This window comes from Dipodomys ordii, unplaced genomic scaffold, assembly GCF_000151885.1.
Source record: "Dipodomys ordii isolate 6190 unplaced genomic scaffold, Dord_2.0 Scaffold136, whole genome shotgun sequence".
Lineage (NCBI taxonomy): Eukaryota > Metazoa > Chordata > Mammalia > Rodentia > Heteromyidae > Dipodomys > Dipodomys ordii.
In genome coordinates this window covers 3,957,245-3,984,405 of record NW_012267352.1, presented here as the reverse complement: position 1 = coordinate 3,984,405, position 27,161 = coordinate 3,957,245, and the positions used below count along the sequence as shown (strand labels likewise).

Here is a 27,161-nt window from a genome sequence, read left to right as displayed (position 1 = left end):
TAAATAATTGCACAGACAAACTGAACTTAACAGACACCTAAAGAATATTCCACCCAACAACTACAGAATTTACATTTTTCTTGGTGGCACATGGATCATTCTCTAAAATAGAGCATATTTTAGAGCACAAAGCAAGTTTATGAAAATTCAGAAATATTGAAAATATTTCATTCATTCTTTTAGACCACAATGGAATAAAATTAGAGCTCAATGCCAAAAGTCACAATAGATCCTACAACATATGGAGACTCAACAAGAAGTTGTTGAAACACCAATGGGTCATGGAAGAGATCAAATAGGAAATTCAAACATTTATGATATTTAACAAAAAGGAGCAAACAAAATACCAGCTCCTCTGGGACACAGCAAATGCAGTTCTCAGAGGAAAATTTATAGTTCTGAGTGCCTAAGTCAACAAATTGGAGAAAACTCAAACCAACAATTTAATAATGTATCTTAAGCTCCTTGAAAAAGAACAACAAGATAAACCCCAATCCAGTAGATGGAAAGAAATAATTAAAATTAAATCAGAGTTAAATGAATTAGAGACCAAAAATAAAACCATAAATCGTGGTGGGAGGGACGAGGGAGGGCAGCGAGGAGGGAGGGAGGCGTTGGGGAGATGGGGAGGGAAAGGATGGTAGGGGAAAAACAAAGGAGGAAGTAACAATACTGGATAGGAAATGTACTCATTACCTTATTCATGTAACTGTAACCCCTCTTTACACTATTTTTACAATATAAAACTTATTAAGAAAAGCACATAGAAAGAATCAATAATACAAAGATTTTGTTCTCTGAAAAAAATCCACAAAATTGACAGACTATTAGCAAAGCTCACGAAAAAAAGAGGAAAACACATCCAAATAAACAAAATCAGAGACAAAAATGGAAGCATCACCACGGAAACTAGCAAGATTCAGAACATCCTAAGAAATACTTTGTGGACATGTATACTAATGAATTCAAGATCTGGAAGAAATGGAAGAATTTCTAGCAAAAATTGTTATTCTTGAACTAAATCAAAAAAATTTAAACCAACTAAATAGACCTATACCAAAAACAGAATAGAAATAGCAATAAGAAACCTCCCATCCAAGAAAAGGCCAGGTCCACATGGATTCATATCCAAATTCTATAAGGCCTTCAGAGGAGAACTAAGTCCTCCTCAAACTCTTCAATGAAATCAGAAATGAAATCTCTCTACCAAACTCATTCTATGAAGCCACCATAACCCTCATCCCCAAACCAGACACTCATCAAAGAAAGAGAACTACAGACCCATTTATCTGTTGAGACTTCATGTAAAACTTCTTAATAAAATTCTGACCAATCGACTTCAACAACTAATCAAAAATATTATACACAAATGATCAAACAGGATTCATTCCAGGAATGCAAAGTTGGTTCAATATAAACAAATCAACTAATGTAATTCAACATATCAACAGAAGCAAGGACAAGAACAAGGACAAGAACCACATGATTATCTCCATAGATGCAGAAAAAGCATTTGACAAAATGAAACATCCTTTATGATAAAAGCTCTGTAGAAACTAGGAATCCATTGAGTCTCCCTCAATATAATCAAGGCCATATATGATAAGCCTACATCCACTATAATACTCAATGGTGAAAACTTAAAGCCATTTCCTCTAAAATCAGGAATGAGACAAGGCTCTCTGCTCTCTCTACTCCTCTTCAATATAATATTAAAATCATTAGCGAGAGAAATAAGGCAAGAGGCAAACATAAAGGGGATCCAAATAAGGATGTAAGTGAAACTATTCCTCTTTGCAGATGACATGATCCTCTATCTAGAAAATCCCATGGACTTCACTCCCAAGTTAGTTGAGCTGATCCAAAACTTGGGCAAACTAGCAGAGTATAAAATAAATCCACCAAAATTCTATAGCTTTTCTCTATGCTAACAATGAGAAAAGAGAGGCTGAAATTAGGAAAGCAACTCTATTTTAAATACCCTCAAAGAAAAAACAAAACAAGAAAAAAAACTAGGATCACCTTACCACTGAAGTGAAGGACCTCTACAATGAAAACTTCAAAAATCTGAAAAAGGAAATTAAAGTACACCTCAGGAAGTTGAATAACCTTCCATATTCCTGGCTTGGGAGGTTAAACATTGTGAAAATGGCAATATTGCCAAAGGCGATATACAAATTCAATGCAATACGCATCAGGATCCCAACTTCTTTCTTCAATGAAATAGAAGAAGCAATCCAAAAATTCATATGGAACAACAAAAGACCCCAGATAGCAAAAACAATCCTTGGCAGGTAGAACAATGCTGGAGGAATTTCAATATCTAACCTCAAACTCTATTACAAAGCCATAGTACTCAAAACAGCTTGATACTGGCACAAGAACAGTCCTGAGGACCAATGGTATAGATTTGAAGACCCAGAAATGAACCCGCAGACCTGCGGCCACCTAATCTTTGACATGGAGCCCCATGCCTGCCCCCAAAATAGGATGGAAGAAAGACAGCCTTTTCAATAAATGGTGTTGGCAGAATTGGCTAAACATGCATAGAAAACTAAAATTAAATCCCTATATATCACTCTGGACCAGAATCAACTCCAAATGGATCAAAGACCTCGAAGTAAAAGCAGATACCTTGAAAATATTACAAGAAGAAATATGAGAAACACTAGGGATCCTTGGCACAGGCCAAAACTTTCTTTAAAAAGATCCAGAAACACAACAAACCAGAGAAAGGCTGGATAAATGGGATTGAATTAAAGAGTAGAGCTTCCACACAGCAAAGGACATAATTAACAAAATATATCAAAACCCTGCAGACTGGGAGAAGATCTTCACCACCCATACAACAGACAAGGGTCTCATATAAAAAATATACCAACAGCTCAAGTAATTAAATCCCCCCCAAACAAACACCCAAAGAAACCACAACCCCATTAACAAGTGGGCTAAAGACCTTAAAAGAGACCTGTCTGAAAAGGAAATACAAATGGCCAAGAGTCAACAAGTCTGGCTCTAAAAGAAATGCCAATCAAAACAACATCTCCACCTTACACCAATTAGAATGTCCATAATCAAGAAATCTAACAGCAATGTTGGTGGAGAGGTGACCAAAGGGAAACACTACTACACTGTTGGTGGAAATGAAAAGTTGTTCAACCACTGTGTAAAGGTTCCTCAAAAGACTACACATAGAGCTACTATGACCCAGCAATCCCACTTCTGGGGATCTACCCAAATGATCATAAACAAGGCCACACTAAAGGCACCAGTACAAAAATGTTCATCACAGCATTATTTACCATAGCTAAGATATGAAACCAACCCAAATGCACCTCAGTAGATTAATGGATCAAGAATATCATTCTAAGCTTCCATCAGAAAGAATAGCATTGTTCCATTTATGAGGAAATAGAAATACCTGGAAACAATTATATTAAGTGAAGTAAGCCAGACCCAAAGAAAATCAGGTCACATGATCTCCCTCATTTGTAAGAATCAGTACATGTATAGGATATTCTTAACAGGGGAGGTCAATAACCCAAGTGCTTATTGCAAAGGACTATATATAAGGAAACATATTAACATGAACTATCACTTATGGAAACAAGAGGTTCTCATTGGAGCCTGCATATAGTTCGTTCTTTTTTTCACTATTTTTGTTTTTGTCTGTCTTTATTTCTCTTAGGTTTTTTGTACCTTGTGTTTTGCATAATAGAAAATGCAATATGTGAAAGGGAAAGGGAATCACAGAAAGAGCAGAACAATGGATGAACCTGGGCAACATTGACACTTACTTGACACTATGTAGAATATGAACATTCCTACTTGGGGGAGGTGGGGTAGGGAGGGACAAGTGGGAGATCAAGAGGGATGGAGTAACAATGATTAAAAATAAATGTACTTCTTGCCTTACCTATGGAACTGTAACCCCCAGCTCATCGCCTTTTCAATAAAAAAAAAACATGTAGCCCAAGGTATATTGTATTTAAATGAATGATATTTAAATGAATAAAATTATATTTAAATGAATGCATTTAAATCCATACCAAAATATAAATCATTGTTAAACTTATCCAGGAAATATTTTAAAAATGACTCATATCACATTTATTTTTCTATTTAAAATACAATTAACATAAATTTAAGTTCATTGGTGATGCCAGGCTTTCACACAATATATTAGATTGATAATTTAATTTTGAGTCTCCAAACATAAACTGAGAGCACAGTGTTAATGAAGAGGTTAACCTGCTTACCTAAGCTTGCCTGAAACCTGAATTACCATTCTCTGTATCCTCTGGTGAGAAAACTTTGCATTTCAAAGTCAGTATTTTGTATTTAGGACAAAGAGCAACAACACAGATGATATAAATGCAAAATTAGAATCTTTTACCATGTATGTTTCCTCATATATTAAAATATGTGTATGTTAAGACAAAACCAAAACCTAACATAGTTTTATAACTACTACAGATGGATTTTATTGCCATTAACGGACAGAATTTATGATTAATTAAAGGAAGACTTTAAAAATCCATTTCTAGCCATGAGGTAATCCTAACATACATAAACAGTGTACACGGAAGGGTCAAGATTTCAGGCCAGTCCAGGAAATCTTCCCAAAGCATTATCAGAAAAAAAAATAAGCCAGACATTATGACTCACACTTCAGAAGGGGGACTTAGGAAAATGCAGGAATAAAACAGATTTGGGCAAAAGCTCAAGATCATATGTAAAAAAAAATAAAAGTAAAGAAAAAGAAAATAAGGGCTAGAGATATGGTTAATTGTATAGCAGTGACCTAGTAAGCAAGGTTCTGGAGACAATCACCAGTAAGACATACACACACACACACACACACACACACACACACACACACTTTCATACACATACACAAAATAATTTCATGAATTATATAAATATATTTGTGTCTTATTTTCTATTTCTGCTTTACTATATTTTATTTAATATCAACAATAATGTTACTATTAAAATAGTTATTTCACAAAAATTACGTGTATTTGCAGGCAACTGCACATTCTGCTAATTAAAAGTTAGCAGTGCTCCATGTTCTTTTTATTATTACTTTTCATATTCTATTTTCAAGTTATGTTAATTATATATCTTTACATTTATTCAAGATATATACTTAACTTATGAAAAAGTGAATGTCAATAAAATTGTTCAAAATCAATTCCTTAACAAATCAGAGCATTTGGATATTTGTAAAGTAATACAAAAATATGTTTCACTTTCAAGTGGCAAAATGTTATTTATGCAGAGATTTAGGATGAGATTTTTCTACACATGAAATATTTAAGCACTGCATTTATGTCAACAACATCGTATTATGGGGTGTCCCATAATCTCAAAAGTGTAAAGAATAAGACAAGTAGAAAATACATGGCAATATGTCTTTAAGTCTGAACTGAAATCAATCAATGTGAACTTGGAAGACATAAAGATGCCTTATCTCCAAATAGACTGAATTGGAAGGTTGACTAATCAACGGAGGGACAGCAACTTCATATGGATATGTACCTTTTGTTTCTTCATTCAATAAATCTTCGGAAAGAAGCACACTTCATTTTTTCAAAGCTAGCCAACAACTAATCACCAGAGACTGGTAGTTGGGGCAATGATTAATTTGAATAAACAAAATATTCATATTGACATTTTGTCTTCCACTAGTTTCTGCACTCCCTCATGAGTCTGTTAGTAAGATCCCTAGAATACACTATCTCAGTCCAGATATCTGTTTGTCCTCCTTCCTTTGCAAACATTGTTCTTCCTCTAAAATATATGCAAAACATCACTCTTCAGACATTTTAAAATTTTAAACTGCTTTCTGTTGTGAAGACTCTTATATACCTAAAATTGGCAATTCTTTTATGTTTACTTCTGGCTTATTGTCTTTTGGTTTCTCAGATACTTCCAAGGAATCCAGAAGAGGGCAAAAGGAGAAGCAGTAAGCCATTCTTCTCCTCTACTCCTCTAGGCTGCATTACATTGTATCCTATCAGCTTCAGATACTGAAACCCATATATAATCCTCTATGGTTTGATTTGTACACAGTTATCATAAGCTTGAGGCTCATGATTCAGGAGGACTGACACCTTTATAGGAGGAGAAAGAAGCAGTCAGCAGAGGCCTATTTCTATGTATGTTCAGAGACTGAACATGTGAGAATCCAGGAGGAAAATGTAGAAGTAACAGGACAGAGTCCTGTTATATCAATTCTCCTGGCACATTTGCATTGGAATCGAACTTTGTTGACAGAAATTTCTGTTTTGTAAGTTATCTTAGACTGCCATGTTATATTTTGGCAGGAAGAGACTAATCCATTATTCAAAATTTAATTTAAATGTAACTTGAATTTTAAAGTACAATTTCATTGTTATTATGAGAGTGTTGTACAGAAGGCATAAGTCAGGTAATCAGTACCTTTCTTTTTTGGACAATGTCACCCCTTCCTTAACTTTCTCCCATTAGATTTAGTTTTTAAACTCAGATTAAAATTAAACATAAAATTTACATTGTCTCTCCAAATAGTCTTTGCAAAATTTACATCAATTGATGAATTGTTAATTCACCAATTGATTTACGTTAAAACATTGATTTAAAAAATTGATTTACATTAAAACAATTGTCTAGAAATGTAGTAATTGCTCATCACATTTTCAAATAATTGGAGAGGTTATATTGAATAATTCTACTAAGCAATCAGTTTGCTTAGTAGAGATACTGAGCCAAATGAAAATGTTACTACAGTATTATTAAAAATTGAAGCTACTTTCATTTGATGCAAACTGCATGAATAAAGAATATGTAGCAGTTGTTCTAAAATATCATCAATTACAAGAATGAATCATTGCTATAAACTTGTATAAAATTTGATAACTGGTAACATAATCTATAATCAAGAACTAAGAGTGCATTATATTAAAACAGTCTGATAAAAGCCAATTTGGGCAGCATAAAACTAATTTACATAATCTTTAAATATAAAAAGCAATTAACAACAAGCAAGATTTATTAAGGAACCTAAACTAGAATAATAAATTTGAATAATCAAATATAAAAATAAGAACATATATAACAATAAAATAATGAAATGTAAAATAAAATTAAAAAATAAAATATTAAAATATCAGATTATTAATTTCTACATTTCCTGATGTGTTTCTTTCTAAAAGTAAACTTGGGAAACATTATGGTCTTTGCTACAAATCATATTTCTGTTTTAATAAATGATGTGCCATCCAGAATAAACAGATCATGATGCAAATACATGAATCTTACTTGTAAATTAATAGTTTAATATAGTGCATATTAAATACACTCTAAAATTAGTTAACACTTACCTCTAATATCATTTTTCTTCCTGCACTATATGTCTTTAAATTGGTGGTATTTTTAGCAGGTAAGACTAATTTTTCTCTTCGCCAATGGATTGATGCCGGTGGATTTGATTTCACATCACAACTTATGTTGATTGGATTTCCTTCCCAAGAGAAATAAATGGTTTGATTTGAAACAAATTTAGGAGCATCTGGAAAACAATAGTACAAAATGTTTAATGATGTTTTAAGATAAGTCTTCACTTAGAATTTCATAATTTAGTACCAAAATATGTCAGAAAAATTCCAGGGTTAGGTGTTTAATAGGCAATAGCTGAAGTCAGGAAAATCTGAGTTTTGAGACTTGTATCATACAATTTAAATATTATTAGCATGAAAATAAGACCAATTGCTACAATAGGCAATAGTACTCAAAGTTAAATTTGCCCTTCCGTACTGAAAATATTATTGACTATTTTACTCAGTACATGAGTCGAAGTTGTTTCAGGAACAACCCACAGTGAAGTTTACCATAAAATGTAATAAAAAAAATCAGTGTTTCTTGTTAATCATGTTTTACTCAAAATAATCTTCCTATTGGGTATTTTGAAATCTATGTTAAAATAGGGATAAATAAGCATTGTATTTTTCTAATCATCCATTGCATTTCACATGAAAATAGCAATATTGTAATTGTTCAATAATTCTTAACTTAAAAATCGTTATGATACTCGATTGAATTTTACATTTTTACATAAGATTAATTCATAAAAGTGAAACAAAAAACATTTTATTGGAGGATTTAAAGAAGTTCCTGTATGAAACCTTCTAAATCAGTATGCTGACAGGTGCAAGTTGAAATTGTTTGAGGAACTTTCACTTATCTTTGGCTTGTTTCTCCCTACATAAATCAGAAACATGGACTCCTTATAGAAGACTATTATCCATACACTAAGGCCAGAAAATAAAACTAATCACCAGAAGTTGCTATGTGGCTGCTTTTATAAACAAACATGGAAATAATCTTCTGTTCCAATGGTTTATCTAATTATCATTATGTTTCTGATATTTACTTGTATAAGCCAGTTACAGAGCATTATATCTGTAATTTCATGTTGCACATGAATTTACCATCTTATGTCAGTTAATCAATTTTCCTGCCATTAATTCACAAAGATCATTGTCCACTTCAAATTTATTTAAGAAAAATAGCTTGGGTAATTCCCTTCCAACTGTAACTTCTTGTAAAAAGATCATCATGTGCATATAAGTGAACAAAACTTATGCTTTAATCTTGTTAATAATATCTTTTATATTTGAGCTTCTAGGTCTGTTCAATGTTCCAACAAAGGAATTTAAAAAGGTAAAACAAATCCCTTCTCTCTTAAAATAAATGTTATTTTATTGTAAAATTCTTTTTTTATTTAATTGTCAAGTCAATATACCGAGGGGTTTCGGTTACATAAGTAAGGTTATGAGTACATTTCTTGTCAACCTCGTTACCCCTTCCCTCACAGTAACAAGACACCCAGGAAAAAATGAACTAGACAAATATCCAAATATTGTAATGTCATTGAATCTCAATGTTTGAATGCATAGACATTCAAAAGGATAATTTTATGTTTCTGTGTGAAAGCATAATTGTTAATTAAATTGCACATAAAATGTATATTTAACTTGGAACATGTTAATAATATTACTTAAAACATAAATTACTTATGTATGTATGAGAATACATACATATATAAACATATATATATATATATATATATGGATGGATACACACGCTTATATGGTTTGATGTTTATATCAAGTTAAACCACTGTATCCTTTCAATATTGAAAAGGAGAGTTCAGGGGTCTCTTATCCATTCTGATTTCATTAGAAATAAATTCAGTAGTAGAGTTTCTGGATCACATGGTATATTTCAAGTTTTCATTTTTGGTGGAACTTTCTTGCTGTTTTCCATAATGCTGCATTACTTTACATCCTCACCACCACTCTGTCAGTGCTCATTTTCCTATATATTCCTGCCATCACACTTGTTATCTGTCATAGTTATGGCCATTCTACTGAACACACATGACAACTCAATGTGATTTTGGTTTTCATATCTTTGACAATTGCTGATATTGAATGTGTTTCATACATCAACTAGTCATTTACATATAGTCTCTTAAAATCTATCTTTAGGTCTATTGTCCATTTTTTAAACCAGATTATTCAGGTATTATGTGCCATGAGTTTTGGTGGTCTTATTGTTAATCTGGAAAGCAAGTCTTTGCCAGATAAATAATTGGTAAATCTTTACTCCCATTCCACAGATTTTCTCTTCACTCTGTATTAGTTATTTTAATTTTGACGAGATGAAACTTTTTATTTAGATATAATTTCTTCCCTTTTTGCTTTTCATTCAAGTGCTTTTCTTGTCTCATCCAAAAATATTTGTAGATTCAGTGTCCTGAAACAACATATTCTCTGTATTTTTATAGTGATTTTTTAAAATTTGAATAGAAGTTAGAGAAGAGAGAGAGAGAGAGAGAGAGTTCAGTTTTATGAATCCAGTTTTATTTGTACCATTTGCTGAAAACAATTGCATTTCTTCAGTTATGTTCCTATCACATTTTATTTAGCTGTACATAGGTAGCTGATATCTAGGCACTTTATCCTGTTTAGTGACCTATAAATCTGTTTGTATGGCAGTAACATGCTGTTTTGAATAATATAGTGTCAAGGTATATTTTGAATTTAGGTAGTTCAATGCCTCTTCATTTTAAGATAATTTGGGGCTATTTGGAATTTATGGTGTTGTCATGGAAATTTAGGGACTTTTTAACTGTACAAAAGATTAGAGGATGGTACTGGTATTCTAATAAAGATTGTGTTGAATCTGGAAATCATTTTGCATAATTTGGACATTTTATCACATCAGAAACATGAGATTCCGTTCGGAGAATCTCTTTGCAAAGACAGCTCCATAGAAACTTCATCTACACAAAACAAAATAGCCATGGCATGTATCTGTGATTCCAGCTATGCTGGAGGTAGTAAGGAGAAGGATTGCTATCCAGGGAAAAAAGAGAAAACTTGTCCAGAGAAAGCATATGTATCTGTATCTCATTTTCAGAGAAAATACAGGGATGTTAAGAGAAGTAAATCTCACAGAGACAATGGTCCATGTTTTCTTCTCATTTGTAGATGTTAGATATAAATTACAAATATATGAAAATATAAAGGATTCATATGCATGTATAGATAAATACATAGTCTAAGGTATGGTATATACCGGGTGGATTTGAGTGGTATAACTTCATTAAATAACTAAGTTAGAGTTTTACAAAACGAATACTAAAAAGCTGAAATAAATTTTTAGATAGGTATTAAAAGGAAGGAATTGATAGAGAATAAATGGACAGAGAAAGGGAGGGTGAATATATTAATATTATATGTGTGCGTGCGTGTGTGTGTGTGTGTGTGTGTGTGTGTGAGAGAGAGAGAGAGAGAGAGAGAGAGAGAGAATAGAACCAGATAATCAGATAGCCAGAGTGAGGTTGACAGAGTTGGGGGAGATATATTGAAGGGGTGACGTTCATAAAGTATATTGTACCCACAAACTGCGATGTTGAATTCAAACCCCTTTACAGAACCACTTACAGAGAATTTTAGAACATTTCTTTAAAACAATAAATAAAATAAAAGGTTATGTTCAGATCTTTACCAGGTGATCTTTACCAGGAACACCAAGAAAAGTGGTAAGACTGCCTTCAGCCTCAGTATAAAGTCACACACATTTTAATGAAAAACCGTCCTTATATGTTGCTTTTCCTGACAAAGAGGTCTGAATGTGCAGCCGGCACTCCTCACTTCCTTTTGTTATTATATGAGATTTTTCTGACTCAATAACTTGCTTCAGGCAAACTTTTAACTTTCTCCAGTCCCTTCTGCTCAGGTTCAGAAATATTTCTTCTTGACAATTTCTTTTTGTAGTCAGTACCTATGACCTAAATAAAGTCCTACTTCTTGCTGAGTTCTGTGACCTGCACATGAAACTCGCCTGCATACCTCCAACTGAATGCTGAGAGCAGCACAAACACAATTTGTGGGAACTGGAACATAAAAAATCTTTGCCTTAAATTTCCATTACTCAAGAAAAATACTATCAAGTAATTCACTATACAAACATCCTATTTACCCACTGTATCATATTTTAAAAACATTATAGAGAAATAATTTAAAATCATTCAGCACTAAAATTTAGGATTTTAATATAGTATGCCCTGTCCTAATTTAAGCCCTATCTAGGACTGAAATCTCTCCTAAACATTATACAAGCCATTTACACTCTATAGTGAACTCTCTTCTTTTTTTCCCACCACACAATTTTTAAAATTATTATCTTTATGTAGTTGTACAATAGTATTTCAATTCAACAGTTCCAACTGAGTAACTTGATCATTATCACCCTTTCTGTCATTCTCCCCTTCTTTTCCATCCCATTCACAATCTCATTACATGGTTCCATATTCACATACATACATTTAATAGAATGACTGTATTCACCCAAAAATCAGATTTGTATTTTGTCATTAGATATTAAGAACCATATTTAGTATTGATATATTAATATGCAATTTGATGTTATATTAAAAAAACCTTTGCCTTTCTTTTCTCACCACTAAAATACAGTTTGGAAAAATACCTTTTCCATCTCTCAGTGTCCATTTCTAGCCTGTTGTCTATCCCTGGGCAATCTCTGTCTTTGATTCCCATACCCTCCATGGTGTATATAGATTTATCTGACTTGGAGAAGGGAAGGAAAATAGCAAAATGATGAGAGAAGTATAAAGTATAAATGACCCATTGCAACAATGATACTCGCAAGACACTAGGTCAGAAATGAATATAGTGGGGGGGATGGTGGAGAGAGGGAAGGGATAGTGGGAGAACAACAATGAGTGTGTAACAATGTTCAACAAGAAATATGACTTACTCATGTAACTGTAACCCCTCTGTAGAGCATCTTTACAATAAAATAAAAATTTAAAAATCTCATAAAGCAGTTTTCTTGCTTACTCTCCTACCAATATATACATTGAAATAAAATTACTAGAGTCACTATAATCTTATAAAGGATAATATTCCCAGCCTGGAGCTCTGGATTTTATGATGGCCTACACAGCCCAATACGGATTTGTCTCTGTGTTTTCTTTAATGTTGTCCCTTTAGCTCCAGCCATACTCATCAGACCTGCTCTTAGCCCTTTGTCCTGTCTTACCTCTCTACTCAGTTTTGATATAGAGTTGCACATTGGAAATGATGTATTGGCTAACAATTTTATATACAATGATGTTCTGATAGGATTTTGTGCCTAGTGAAGTAGCCTTCTTTTTGTGGGTAGAGTCTCTGATGCTCAAACATACAATGATAAAAATCCACTAATAACACATTTAAGAGAAACATGACATTATTAAGCACATAATTGTGTTTTCATCTCCATAACTGAAACCCAAGTTTCATAAGAATAAAAACAAAAGTGCTTTTCTCCTAGTTTGGTGAAACAAGTGAATTTATACTTAAGACAAAATAGACACTCAGTAACTATAAAATTAATGATGGAGAATCCAAGATAAGTATGTAATCTACATGTCACCATCTTCTTTAACAGATGACAGGAAATACACATTAATTTGATCATTTTAAAATCCTGAAACATCATTAGTTCTATTGAAATATTATCGTTTATTGCTTATTTTGAAAGAAGCTGGTACTTCAAATTCTCTAAGAGTTAAACATAATCTAAAAAACATTAGAAGCACCTCAACTCTTTTATTCAGTCATTTGAATTTTCTCATTTGATTTATGCACAGGGAAACTATCAAGGGAGTAAAAACTAATATATCCTTTGGCATATTTAGAAGATAATTCAATTAATGATTTCACAGATCCAGTTCTACTATATGTTCAGTCATATGCAGAATCAGCTATGGCAATTAACTGGATTCAGTCCATGCACCATGGGAATTTGAATGGTTATGTGGAATACAAAATTAGATGTGTGCTTATTGCCAATTACCCATAACACTGGATGTGCATTTTTGTGCTAAATTTTAACAGCCAACTTATGCATAAGTCTCAGCATATTTTATGACCCTCAAGTCAAATTGTAAGAGTCATTTATATTAAAGCATGCTTATATGTGACTTCAGAGCACACACTGGGCTTCACTCTAATTTGACTTTTATTAATGATATAATTAATACTAGCCATAGGAATGGATTGATTATAAGTATGGTGAATTATTCATCTATCAAATATTAATCATTCTCTTGGCTGAAATCTCTCCTTTTAATGTATCACATTAAGTACTTAGAAATATATTGTGTTGAACATGATTCTTGGTTGTTTTATGTAATTGTATTTTCCATAAATACTTATATTATTTTAAAGACTCATTCATTAGAGACCCGGAAACACAACAAATCAAAGAAAGGTTGGACAAATGAGATTGCATAAAGTTGCAGAGCTTCTGCAGGGCAAATGACATAGCTAGCAAGATCAATAGAAAGCCCACAGATTGGGAGAAGATCTTTACTAGCCATACAACGGACAAGGGTCTCATATCTAAAATATACTTGGAACTCAAAAAATTAAATCCCCCAACAACAAATCCCCAAAGAAACAACTGCCCAATAAATAAGTGGGCGAAAGACTTAAAGAGAAACTTCTCTGAAGAAGAAAGAAGGATGGCCAATAGACACATGAAGAAATGTTCAACATCCCTAGCCATAAAAGAAATGCAAATCAAACAACATTGAGATATCACCTCACCCCAGAAAGAACGGCAAAAATCAAGAACTCTAATAACAACAGATGCTGGAGGGGATGTGGACAGAAAGGAACCTTACTTCATTGTTGGTGGGAATGTAAACTTGTTCAACCACTTTGGAAAGCAGTATGGAGGTTCCTCAAAAGACTTCACATAGAACTCCCCTATGACCCAGCAAACCCACTTTTGGGCATTTACCCAAATGCTTACAAACAAGACCACACTAAAGCTACCAGCACAACTATGTTTATTGCAGCAATATTTACCATAGCTAAGATATGGAACCAACCCAGATGCCCCTCAGTAGATGAATGGATCAAGAAAATGTGGTATATATACACAATGGAATTCTATGCCTCCATCAGAAAGAATGACATTGCCCCATTTGTTAGGAAATGGAAAAACTTGGAAAAAAATTATATTAAGTGAAGTAAGCCAGGCCCAAAGGAACATAGGTCCCATGGTTTCCCTTATTTGCAATATCTAGTATATGTCAAGCGGAAAAGGTCAGATAATGTGATGTCAGGAAAATGAACTCTTAGATATGTATTTTAATGTTTTTTCTTCCATGCATGTGTTTCTAACGCATTTATAAGATTATCTCTTTGTAGCTTTGTATGTCCCTCCCCCACAGTATAACCCCTGCTTTCACTATATTCGATGTCAGTATAACTTGTGGAGGAGATGGGGAAAAACCAGTTGTTTAAGGATACAGGTGGATCTGATGCAACAATGAGAAGTACAAGTGGTCATGTCCAAAACGAGCTTTACAACGTCGGGGGGGGGGGTAGGAGAAGGATTGGGATGGGGGGAGGGGGGAGGCTGGGAAGGGATGGGAAGGGTAAACAAAGGAGGAGGCTGCAATGCTTGGTAAGAAATGTACGCATTATCCTGCCCATGCAATTGTAACCCCTCTGTACAGTATGTTCACAAATAAAATAAAATAAAATTAAAAAAAAATAAAGACTCATTCATAAAACTTCTCATGAGAAAGGCTGTGTCTTACATAAAAATTTCTAGTTATCAAAGAAGGAACAACTCTTCACACAGCAATATTCCCCTACTTACTATGTTTTACCAAGATAAAAATTTCTACCTTCTGTAGAAATTGTTTTAAAATAAAAGTTCACACGCTGGGCGCCGGTGGTCACGCCTGTATTCCTAGCTACTCGGGAGGCTGAGAGCTGAGGATCACGTTTCAAAGCCAGCAGGGGCAGGAAAGTCCATGAGACTCTTTATCTCCAATAAACCACTAGAAAACCGGAAGTAGCACTGTGGCTCAAGTGGTAGAGCTCTTGCCTTGAGCTGAAGAGCACAGGGACCAACAAAAAATAAAATTAAGTAAATAAAATAAAAGTTCACATATTCAGATGAAGTTTTATCTTAATATATTACTGTATGAAATTATATATATTATATTTATATATAGTATGTATTAAATAAATGCATTAAAAAGTAATAATCAATGACAGGTATTCTATGGTTAGTGTAAAAAATACATACAACAATGCTTTTAGCACTGATGAATTGAGAGTAATTAATTGGGACAAAATTAATTATTGTATGATAATGAAATATCACAAAACATAAAATAAAGATAGAAAGATGTTTATGAAATCTTTAAAAATATTTCCAAATTTTATGAGAGTTGAAAACCTCTGATGAAGAATTTTGGTCAGTCTTGTGATCCATACTTCTAATCCCAGCTACTCAAGAGGCAGAGACAGAAGGATCTCCATTTGAATGCCAATTTGGGCGAGGGAAGCAGAGACTATTAGCCCAAGAAACAATATTAATGAGACCCAGAAATAAACCTACAAACTACAGCCTTTTCAACAAATGTTATGGAGAAATTTGGATGTCAACATGCAGAAAAATGAGGCTGGATTTTTTGTACTACTGTAGTATCAATTCAAAATGTACCAAAATCCTCTATGTAAGACCTGGAACCATAAAACAATTACAGAAAAAAAGAAGAAGAAACATTAGAATCCCTCAACACATGCAGGGACCTTCTGACCAAAAATCCTAAAACACAACAAATCAAGTAAGGAACAGACTAACGGGATTGAATGAAACTTAAAAAAGCTTCTCCATGCATGGCAAAGGACACGGTTGACAAACTGACAAAAATATACAAAAGAATGTGAGATCTTTGCCATTTATAACATTATTTCTTTGTTGCTTTGTATGTCCCTTCCCCACTGTATAACCCCTGCTTTCACTGTATTTGATGTTGTTATAATTTGTGGAGTGGAAGAGAAAAAACAAATCGTTTAACTAGGGATACAGGTGGACCCATTGCAACAATGAGATGTACAAGTCGTATGTCGAAAACGAACTTTACAACTTAGGTGTGGGGGGAGGTGGTTTGGGTAGTTTGGGTGGGGGGCAGTGGGGAGGATGAGATGGGAAGGGGAAACAAAGGAGGAAGCTACAATGCTTGATAAGAAATGTACTCATTATCTTGCCCATGTAATTGTAAACCCTCTGTACAGTATTTTCACAATAAAAAAAAATTCAATTTCTGGTTTTAGTATAATTACTTGTAATTACTGTATTTTGGCTAGGTTATTCTTAGAAAAGATGTTGTCCCTATTTGTGAAGATGGATACTGAAGTTATTCAAACGAATTACAACTGTGTTAAGATATTCATTTGTTTTTACCCCCATTATTGTTGATACTATTCCAGCAGATTGTACCAGTTTACCCTTTTCTCTATGGTTACACTTCAGCTTGTGATCTCAGAAAACTTATGGGTGTATTGTTCCTCTGCTCCAAACTTCCTTTTGATGTTTTAATCTTATAAAATGTTGACTTTTAGATTATAAGATTTTTTTCAGTGCTGTCCATAAGATATGAACCAACTGTGCATATATGTCTTTTCCTAAGGATCAGATTAGAATCCATAGGTCACATTAATTGATGCATTATTTAAACCAATGTACACTGAGCTTTTACACAGGCCTAAGTTTCAGATAAGCTACAAATAACTTCAGCAAAGTAAAACTACTCACACCACATCCCAAGGAAGAGAGGGAAGAGGAGCAAGGCAATTTTAACTATAATAAACCATATATTGATATTTTCTAGACTTTAACATAATTTTATATCTCTCAGAAATGATAAGAGGGCAGTGAGCTCAGTGATGTCTCAGTGTGTAATTTCAGTGTGTGATCTCACCCTGTGACATTCTTCAGTAGTTCTGTGAGGTATCTTTGCCCAATTCCCAGAATGCACAGTGTTATGTACTGTATGTTAATATCATATCAATGTTGAAAACCCATTTCTAATTTTGATAGCACATGGATTGGGAAATAAGTGAAATAAAAACCAAGTGATAAAGGGAATGCCTTTGCAAAAATACAAAGAGACATAGATACATTAAGGAAAGACCTAGTGTGTACTGAGCCAGATCACCTAACAAGAATCCAGCATGCTGGCATTCATTATGGTCTCACACATGCAGCTTCTGGATATGTAACAAGGAATGTTTGTCATTTAATCCACTCAGCCAATTGTATTTTACTAAAAACTGCAATGCTGTTTTACTGTCTAACACTTTCCTTCTGAGAACTGGTGTCCACACTGCAATATCATTATACTAGACTGAGAACTGTAAGTATAAAATAATGTCATTTTCACACTGCAATATCATTATACTAGACTGAGAACTGTAAGTATAAAATAATGTCATTTTCATGGTTAAATTTTTGATAGAATGGAGTAGGCAATGTTGTTGCTTAAAGTTCACAAAGAATAAAATTCTAATGTATATGCAAGGATTCCATTGTATGGCCTGTTAGGTGTAAATAAGTTACTAAGCAGCTGAGATAAATGTAACAATTATATGAAATACCAGACTGTTTGAAGTTTGGGTCTTCATTTACAAAGTTTCCGATGTCCTTAACTTCCTAAAAAGTTTTCATCCCCATCTTATCTAAAGTATACTTTAGTAAGATAATTTAATCTATATTAACTAATATCTATCAGAAAATGGCAAGTTTGTCATAAAAGGATAATTGATGGAATCCTTACACATGAAAAATGTGATAGTTCACATTTTTCTCTGCAAGTATGTATAAAGTTTGGATTAAAAATATGGCTGAGCACTAAATGATTTTTCCTCATTTTCTTCCTTAATGTTCTCCTCTTTATCCCTTCTGGATTAAGAGCTATATTTTGCATTTTCTCCATTTCTGTTCTTGAAAGTAGCCTGCTAGATGTAAAACCTAAATAGTTGCAAGAAGTAGCTCCAATTTATGTCTGCAAATGAGCCCTTATCTTTGAAGTTTCAATAGCTTAAATGTATCTGGATGAGTGTTGAAGTCAGGGTTATAAGACCAGATTTTACGTGGAGATATAAAATATCTGCTATAGCCAAGGAAATTTTTCATATTTTAAATAGATTATTGCTGAAGTAGCTTTCTGGACGTGTTACATTCTGGCTTATCTCTTACCTTACTCATTCAGAAGATGAATCGGAGGATGCCTAACTGTTCTATTGATAGAATGTAACAGTTGAGGAAAGACTTATTCAATAAAGTATATGTCTATTATCTCTGTCACAATGGAATATAGGAAAGTAGCATAAATCTGGGTTATCATATTTCCTATAGGCAGTCTTGGAATATATTTGATATTGTAAAGGTCATCCTCTATGCTACAGGAAAGGTTGCATTTGGATATTACTATTATATGTAAAATGAATTTAAAAAATAATGTGCTGCAAACTCAATTAGTGAAAGATGAAAGTGAAAAAAATTCAATGTTTCTTTGCAATCACTGTTACCATGTAATTTTTACATTAAATTTGTCACATAAAATAATTAAGTCTAATTAATATTTAATGTGTAATGACTACCTACTCGGAAAACTTAATAACATTATAATTGTAATCAAACATAGTATGTAATCGGTGATTATTGCATGCAATCTCATATCAAATGGCTGTTATCTCCTTTGTTTTCCTAATTGGAACTTTAGTTCAACTGCTTCTTAGGTAATACCTCTGAAACTAAAGTGAACTGGCAGAATGTCAAGGAATCTGCTTAAGCTGAAATACAAAAGAGGTTTGAACAAAAATATTTTTAAAGGTTCAATATTTTAACATTGAGTTTACTACTAATAAGGCTACAGTGGCTCTTAAAAAATCAAAAATAATGTGATTCTCCCCATTTGTTCTTAGAATTGTTATGCTGCAGATGCCTGGCTCAGGAGGCAAAGACTTCTATGCTATGTTTTCTTGTGAACATGGATAATGACTGTTAATTCTCATTGTTTCTGTTCTAGATTTAAAGACAGCATGTATAATCAAAGCATGTCAATCATGTCTAATAGTTAAGTATTTACTTCCACTTTTCATGTCTTTACTTGTGGAGTAATGGTGAGCTGATCACTGTAATATTCTTGTGCTACATATGAATCATTGCTATAATCTTTTGGTACACAAACTAAATTTAATACATATTAGATTCAATTAAAAGCACCAATAGCTTTTGTCTGTTGCATAATAATTTAATGCCAAGATAAACCTGAAAGTTTCTAATACTCATATAAATATATAAGAAACATTTATTATATAGATGTAAGCACCATGTTCCATTGAATCTACCTTATTTCAGTTAAAAGGCAAAGTCAAATCTCAATAAAATAAACAGCAGGAAGGGGCACTTGAAAGGAGTGCTGTGGGGTTAAGGGTAAAGGAAGACACAAAAAGAAGAGAAGAGGGGAGACTACAATCAGGAATTCATTAAATTTAAGAAGAGTGAAGGAATGATATAAGTAATGGAAGGATGAGTGCAAACATTGAAAGGCATGAATGTTGAAAGGACATTGAGCAAGATATATTATATTCATAAGCCATTTTGTTAAATGTCAACTCCTTAGTACAATGACTTAAAGATTATTTTCAATAACAAAAGAATTTCATGTTCCACATTGGAAAAATGTAATCATGATTTTCTGTTTGATTTTATTATTTAACCCAAGACCAAAAAATTATAATAAATGTTGAAAATAACTTTCAAGAATGATGCAGAGCAAGTTATACTATATTGTAATCAATATGAAAATTTTAATCTTAAGTTTTAAAAAATGTACAAATAACACAATCATATAAGATGAAATTGCCAACAAATGCTAATGTAACACGTTTGACATTAAAAAATATGAGCAGATAAGGAAAGTAACAGTACCTTTACAACAAAGAAAATACAATGCATTACAATTTAGAGAATGAAATTAAAGCACTGCCTAATAGAAAAATTTAGTTATTTAAGAAAACATGACTTACTTAAAATAATTATCTAGCACAATAAGTATTTGAGACAAAATAAGATCAATCAAAAATACAAAAAAGAAAGAAAGTATTGAAAGTATAAATAAATTTTCAAAATAGAAAACAAGAAAATGATCCAGAAGTTAACACAATTGTAAATTATTACTATGAAAAGATTAGTCATTTCAAAATACCCACTATAGAGAAATAAAAGTATTTCCAACAAGTGGTGAATTTTTAAGTATACATATGCATGGAAACTAATGGACAATGGTTTAAAAAACAAAACTCAAAATGTCTCACAGAACTTTCATAAAACCTAGGTTTGCAGAAGTCTAAAAAGAAAGCATAGCCATAAAACTTTAAAAAATTTAAATTAGGTGATGATTTCTTAACTAGAACACAAAAGGCATTATACATATAATTTCAATTTGACATATTTGGTAAAATGAGACTTGGGAAATTTAAATAGTTTTGCTCTTCATATTTAAGAAGCCAAAGGAGAAAATAAGTATAGATAAAAGAATGTATATGGCCATATTATATAAAAATATAAATTTGAAATAGAATTTTAATCTCAAATACTGAAGTTTACTATATGCATACAATAAAAGGAACAAATATAGTAAGTTATTGTATGTTTTCTTCAATGTACATTGATTGAAATAGCTCAGCAGAAACAATTCACATAATGGAAAAGAACATTTGTAAACCATTTAATTTGGTAAGAACTTAATATCCAAAGTATATTATCAGCTTAACTGAATAGAAATGAAACATGCAAGAACTTTGAAAATAGGCATACAACTTGCCTAGACATGTCCTCTAAGAAAACACACACTTATCAGCAGGTCATGGAAAATGTCTGGCAGTGTTAGAACTTAAGAACATTTCAATTGAACTCATAATGATGTATCAGTTCCTACTGGTTCAAACACTTATCAAGGAGGTGAAATATGAGTATTGGAGAGGAAGCAGGGGAAAGGGAATTTATAGACAGTATATTGTTTCCAAGTGTATAACTTAATGAAGCCACTATGGAAAACAAGACAGCTTTCCAACAAATTGAAAAGAGAAATAACATACAGTCAACTAATCCTTCTTCTGAGTGTGTGCCCAAAGGAAATATCCTAGAGATAACTGCATTTCCATGTCTACTGTAGAAAAATTCACAACAACAAAAGTGTGGTATTCAATTAACTGTCTTCTGACAACGGAATGCAAGACATACTGGGTGGACAGAAGGAAATACAAGTGAACCCTCAAAAAGGGAGAAATGCTGTCATGTGTAAGAACATGAATGATTCTCATGGACATTAGTTTAAAAAATAAAATAATCTGGGCACACATAGATTTTACTAGCTTATGCAGTCAAAACTGAACTCCATCAAAAACAAGAAAGAATATACATTAAAAAAAGTAAATCTGGCCTATATACAATTTCAAACTAAAAAATAAAAACTATTTTGAATGTATGATGAGTGTTTTTTAAGTTAATTTCAATTTTGTTGACTTGAAAAATGAAATGTACTTACAATGAAGGAAAAGTTTCAGGATAGATAAGTAGGTAATAAAATTTTGCTAAGGCAATTCACATTATTTTGTGTCACTTCTTTCTATATTCTCAGTAATATCAAAACATTGAGTCTGTTTGCTTACTAAGACATTTGTGATGTTAATATAGATGACCTTCTTGGGAGCGACCTACAATTAATTTTCTAAATCTATAAAATATAAAGCAATACAGCTTACTTAGAAAAGTCCTTGTCAGAATGTTTTTATAAGGGTGTTCTGAATGAAAAATACATTTCATTTCACAGTTATTATTGCTTTCAATCAATATTAATGTAGACAAAATGCTCCAATAACAATATTTCTCAACTCAAACATTTCTACTAAAGCATCCCTGTACTTTCAAGGATAAGGGAACCTCAGAATTCATGATTCATAGATATTCACTGAGAATGGTATTGAAGATCTACCTTTTAAATAATGTATGAGAAAAATATTTTAAAATTCCATCATTTAGAAATACCAATAAATAAAAATAAATTAAATAAAAATACATAAAATCCCAAATAATGGAATTTTAAAACATGACCTAACTTATGTAAGTTTAACCACTCTGTATACTATCTTTAAAATAAAATTTAAAAATTCCACGTATCTAAAATAAATTAAAAATCATAGTTTACATTTGTATTCTTTATTAGCAATATCACAAAATTGTGAAAGTTAAAGCTATACTTTCAACAATTCTTATAGTGAGGATCCCATATTACAGAGGAAAAATTATTCACTTTTAATGAGCTATAAGCTCAAATGTGTTTCACTGTATTTACAAATGTTTCATATTTTATATGGGCATAAAATAATTCAATAGAAAAATTTAGTAAGAAATGAAAACAGCACATTTCTGGGGAAGAGAATTCTCATTTAAAAAGCACACATGTAGATAGATGTACAAAGGAAATTTGAACAAATGATTATTAAAAACTGAAGTGGCTCATTTGGTTCTATGTTTTTGGTTAAATATTGCAAAAAGAAGACGGCTCCAATTCTCAGAATGCATCATTAAATAGCCCTGTGAACTGTGCCTTAGCAACCACTAGATGTCTCTAATAACTGATGTTCAATCCTGAAGCTGTACTGATAAATTAACTTCATATGCATTTTTACTTCCTTATAGGAACTTCTCTTTTCCAAAGCCGACAAAGCTATTTTAACAAACGTTCAAGCTGAAAGTTACTTACATTCGATATCAAGGTACATGCTCTTTTGGTGTCCTCCAATTCTACTCGCAGCCTCGCAGTCATAACGCCCCGAATCTGACAACCTCACATCTTTAATATGTAGTGCTGAACTTCCGTGGCGCCCTTTGACTTCCATGCGTCCATCTGGGCTCTGTTAATATCAATTCAGAAAAAGAGTGAGAGAAAGATTGTAAGCTTGCTTGTGTAAAGAACACACTCATGCCTACATTTTTCTTAATTTACAACAGTAATATTTCTGAAGTTTCGATTTACTGTTTTTACCTTATACATTCTATTTGCTCATCTGCTTGTAGAAGTACTGACATGTAATAAATACTTGGACACGTAGTTTATTAACCAATTGCTTTCATTTAGCATAATGTTTGCTTATTAAAAAGCCTGCATGTTCAATCTTCTTAGAGTAACTTTTGTTGGATTACAATTATTCCTTGAGAGCATATAAAGCAACAGAATTGCTTCTTCTTCAGTTCTATCTAAAACTTACACATGATATGTATATTTATTTAGTATTTTGGCTGCCCATTCTGTCGTTTAAAAATTACAGTGTCCTTAGGAAGACACTTTAGTTTTTCTATAAGTAAAATAGTAGTGTTTATCTGTAAACTTTGCTCCATGTGCATCACAGGTAGCTATGAAAACACAGTCATCCCTAAGTTATTCTTGGGAAGTCAGTGTAACACTATGGAAATGATTAATCTGGTTTTCCAGAAATACATTTTATGGATATAAAAATTTTATCTATTTATTTACATACTATAAGTAACTGTAAAAAGGGTTTTTAATTCAACATGGTGGTTTGTGAGTCTGATTCATATTGTTTATAATTCAATAGTCTATAGATTTTTTTTAATAGCAATTAGTATTTACAACTAGGTTGGCATACCTAGAATTGTTTCTTAATTTCCAAAATCCTTTGAAGTAGTCACAAATAAGCAAGTAATTAATTCTTTCAATTTTATTTCTCAAAACAAGGAAGTATAATGAGCTTGTAACATTTTATAATTTATTAGGTACAGATGAATTATTTTATATGAGTTGATTCTTATCAAGATTTTGAGTTTTTATTATCTCAGTAATATATACGATACACATAACATTAAAATATTGCATTCGGTTATAATAAATAATATTTATTATAATAAATATGATAAATGTGATCAGACTGAGGTGAATTTGAATACATGTGTGAAAATGGTGCCAGGAAAACATGGCTTTTTATCAACTTACTTTTAATCACATAAAAATAATATTTCAGGGCTGGGAAGGTGGCTCAGTGGTAGAGCGCTTGCTTTGCATGCTCAAGGCCCTGGGTTCGATTCCTCAGCACCACATAAGCAAAAAAAAGGAAAAAGCCGGAAGTGGTGCTGTGGCTCAAGTGGTAGAGTGCTAGCCTTGAGCTGAAGAGCTGAGGGACAGCGCCCAGGCCCAGAGTTCAGGCCCCACGACCGGACCCAAAAAAAATAATATTTCAATAATTTTTAAACATAATTTATGCCCCTAAAATCAGTTTTGTCTTAATTTCATTTATCAATGAGGTTATTATACAATCTCAAATCTTTGTCAAATTATTCATAGATTAAATGCTATTGAGAAAAATTGTCTTAAGGAAACAGGATAAGTAAGAATTTCTGTACCAATTTTTTTTCCCTCAATACTCAAACCTAACTCAGATAGTAGTAAAATAAGGTAAATAACTTAAAATGTCCTTAGTTTTTGGTTTGTAAAATATCTAGCTTCCCAATTCTTTTAATTGAGAGAAGAGAATTTATCAGTTTGCAGAAGTTAAATTTATACATTTTATCTGCCAAAATTACAATTTCTTACAATGGATAATTAAAAGTTTTTGAGCACCTATTTTTACTGAGTCCCTTGTAGCTATGTTTGTAGTTAGACCCGCTGGTGCTCCCTTTGGTAAGCCCTTTTTTAGAAAGATGTTCTCATTTGCTGTAATTTCTCCCAATTACATATCTGATTCCCTATCATCGATGACAATACAGACTCTTAAGTAACTCATGAATTTTGTCTTGGATGTGGTTCTCTTTTGGTTCATACACACTTCATTGATGTACCCGCCCATACCTAAATTGAGGATTTTCAGTCATTCTTTCTCCTGATTTGATCCACTCTTCTTTGTACCTTCTGAACTTCACAGTTCACTTCAAGTAAATGGATACATACTCCAACTAACATGAACAACCTTTGCTATTGTTGTTGATAGTCTTTCCATTTATTCTAGATTAGTCTTGATCTTGCAATCCTTCTGCTCTGACTTCCTGAGTGCTGAGATTCAGATAAGAATCACTATACCCAGTGGTTATGGCAGTCTAAATTCATCTCTGCCCTGATACACACACACACACACACACACACACACACACAGAGGGAATATGGAATTCACTGTTCATAGGTTTCCATAAATGGAACTAATCATTTTCCATGCCCTTAGCTATGACATAGGCTCAATCTTTGACTTCTGATATTTATGTACTTATTTATGTATTTTTAATAAGTGTTGAGTTATTTGAGTCTGTCATCTTGCATGACATTGGTGTTCCATTTCTAGCAAACTGTGTTTCTTTTCTTTTAAACTCTGTGGACTTTTTAATTCTTTTATTATCTTTAACTGTAAAAAAAAAAAAGTCATTTAACAAAGCAGTTCAAAGCAGGCACCAGTGGCCCACGCCTGTAATCCTAGCTACTCTGGAGGCTGATTGCTGAGGATCGCGGTTCAAAGCCAGCCCAGGCAGGAAAGGCCGTGAGACTCAGAAACGTTCAGAAAACCGGAAATAAAACACTCAGAAAACCGGAAGTGGCACTGTGTCTCAAGTGGTAGAGCGCTCACCTCGAGCTGAATAACTGAGGGACAGCACCCAGGCCCAGAGTTCGAGCCCCAAGACCGAAAAACAAACAACAACAACAACAACACACACACACATACAAACAAAGCAGTTCAAGCATCTTTAAAATTGTCACACCTTTCAACAGTCTCACCTTTATGTATTTGTTTTAACCAATCTCTTTCTGCTTCACCTATTCACACATTCTAGTTTCCTGATTTAAAGAATACTGACAGGTGTCTGTAATTCAGATAATAACTACGTTTCCATATTGAATGTGACCAAGAAAGACTTCCAATATATTCAAAAGACATTCATATATGTTCATGTTTCTCCGGCCAAAGCATTCCCAGATACCTAAAGAATTTCTTTTCTTTCTTGAAACACGTTTTTTTTTCTTTTTAATTTACCTTATTGCTGTTTTACAAGCTATATACAGAGGGGTTACCTTTACACATGTCAGGTAATGAGTACATTTCTTTTCGTATAGTTGTCATCTTGCTCCCTCATTCTCTTGCATTTCTTCCCTCATATCTTCACCCATGAGTTGCATAGCTGACTTTCAACAATGTCCACTGCTGCACGTTTTCACCATTTTTCCTCTGATTCTGTGTCCTCCCTCCTCCCACAGACGTGCACGTGAGTACACCATATATAAGGTACAGAATACAGTCATCAGAAAAAGAAAAAGTCCTTTGTTTCGTTTTTACAGTTATTTTTTGAGAAAATGTATCATAACAACTTCTTGACTATTTCATCTTACCTGGTATAAAAACATAAATACCACCACCCACTTAAACTCTAATCTTTCACCTTGATGTTTAAGTATTTTGTGTCTTATAAGCTTTCTTCCAAGTATGCTTTTTATTTGGGGTATCAAACTGCATTCAAGCAATAATTACTTCATAAAAAGTAAATATCAATAAATTATGAATGCAGGATACAGTATTGATATGAAGATAGTTTACATTCTGCTATTATCTCAATTGAAGTCTTTTTTCTTAGCTAAATAACATTTTCCTCAAACAATATTGGTAAAATTTTGAATTGCTAATTGTATTCCAAACCTGAAATTCTTTATAACAAATATCAAAACCATG

General features: G+C 32.7%; 1 protein-coding gene across 3 annotated transcripts in view; it reads right to left on the bottom strand.

Moving 5' to 3' along the window:
* The window catches only part of Ncam2 (neural cell adhesion molecule 2), a 310,960-nt gene that overhangs the window by 64,528 nt on the left and 219,271 nt on the right, over positions 1-27,161 (bottom strand). For all 3 annotated transcript variants that reach the window (XM_013031022.1, XM_013031024.1, XM_013031023.1), the window contains 2 exons: positions 23,204-23,354; positions 7,368-7,555 (listed from right to left, as the gene is read on the bottom strand). In XM_013031022.1, the coding sequence (XP_012886476.1) occupies positions 7,368-7,555; positions 23,204-23,354 (339 nt within the window). The remainder of the gene's footprint in view (positions 1-7,367; positions 7,556-23,203; positions 23,355-27,161) is intronic.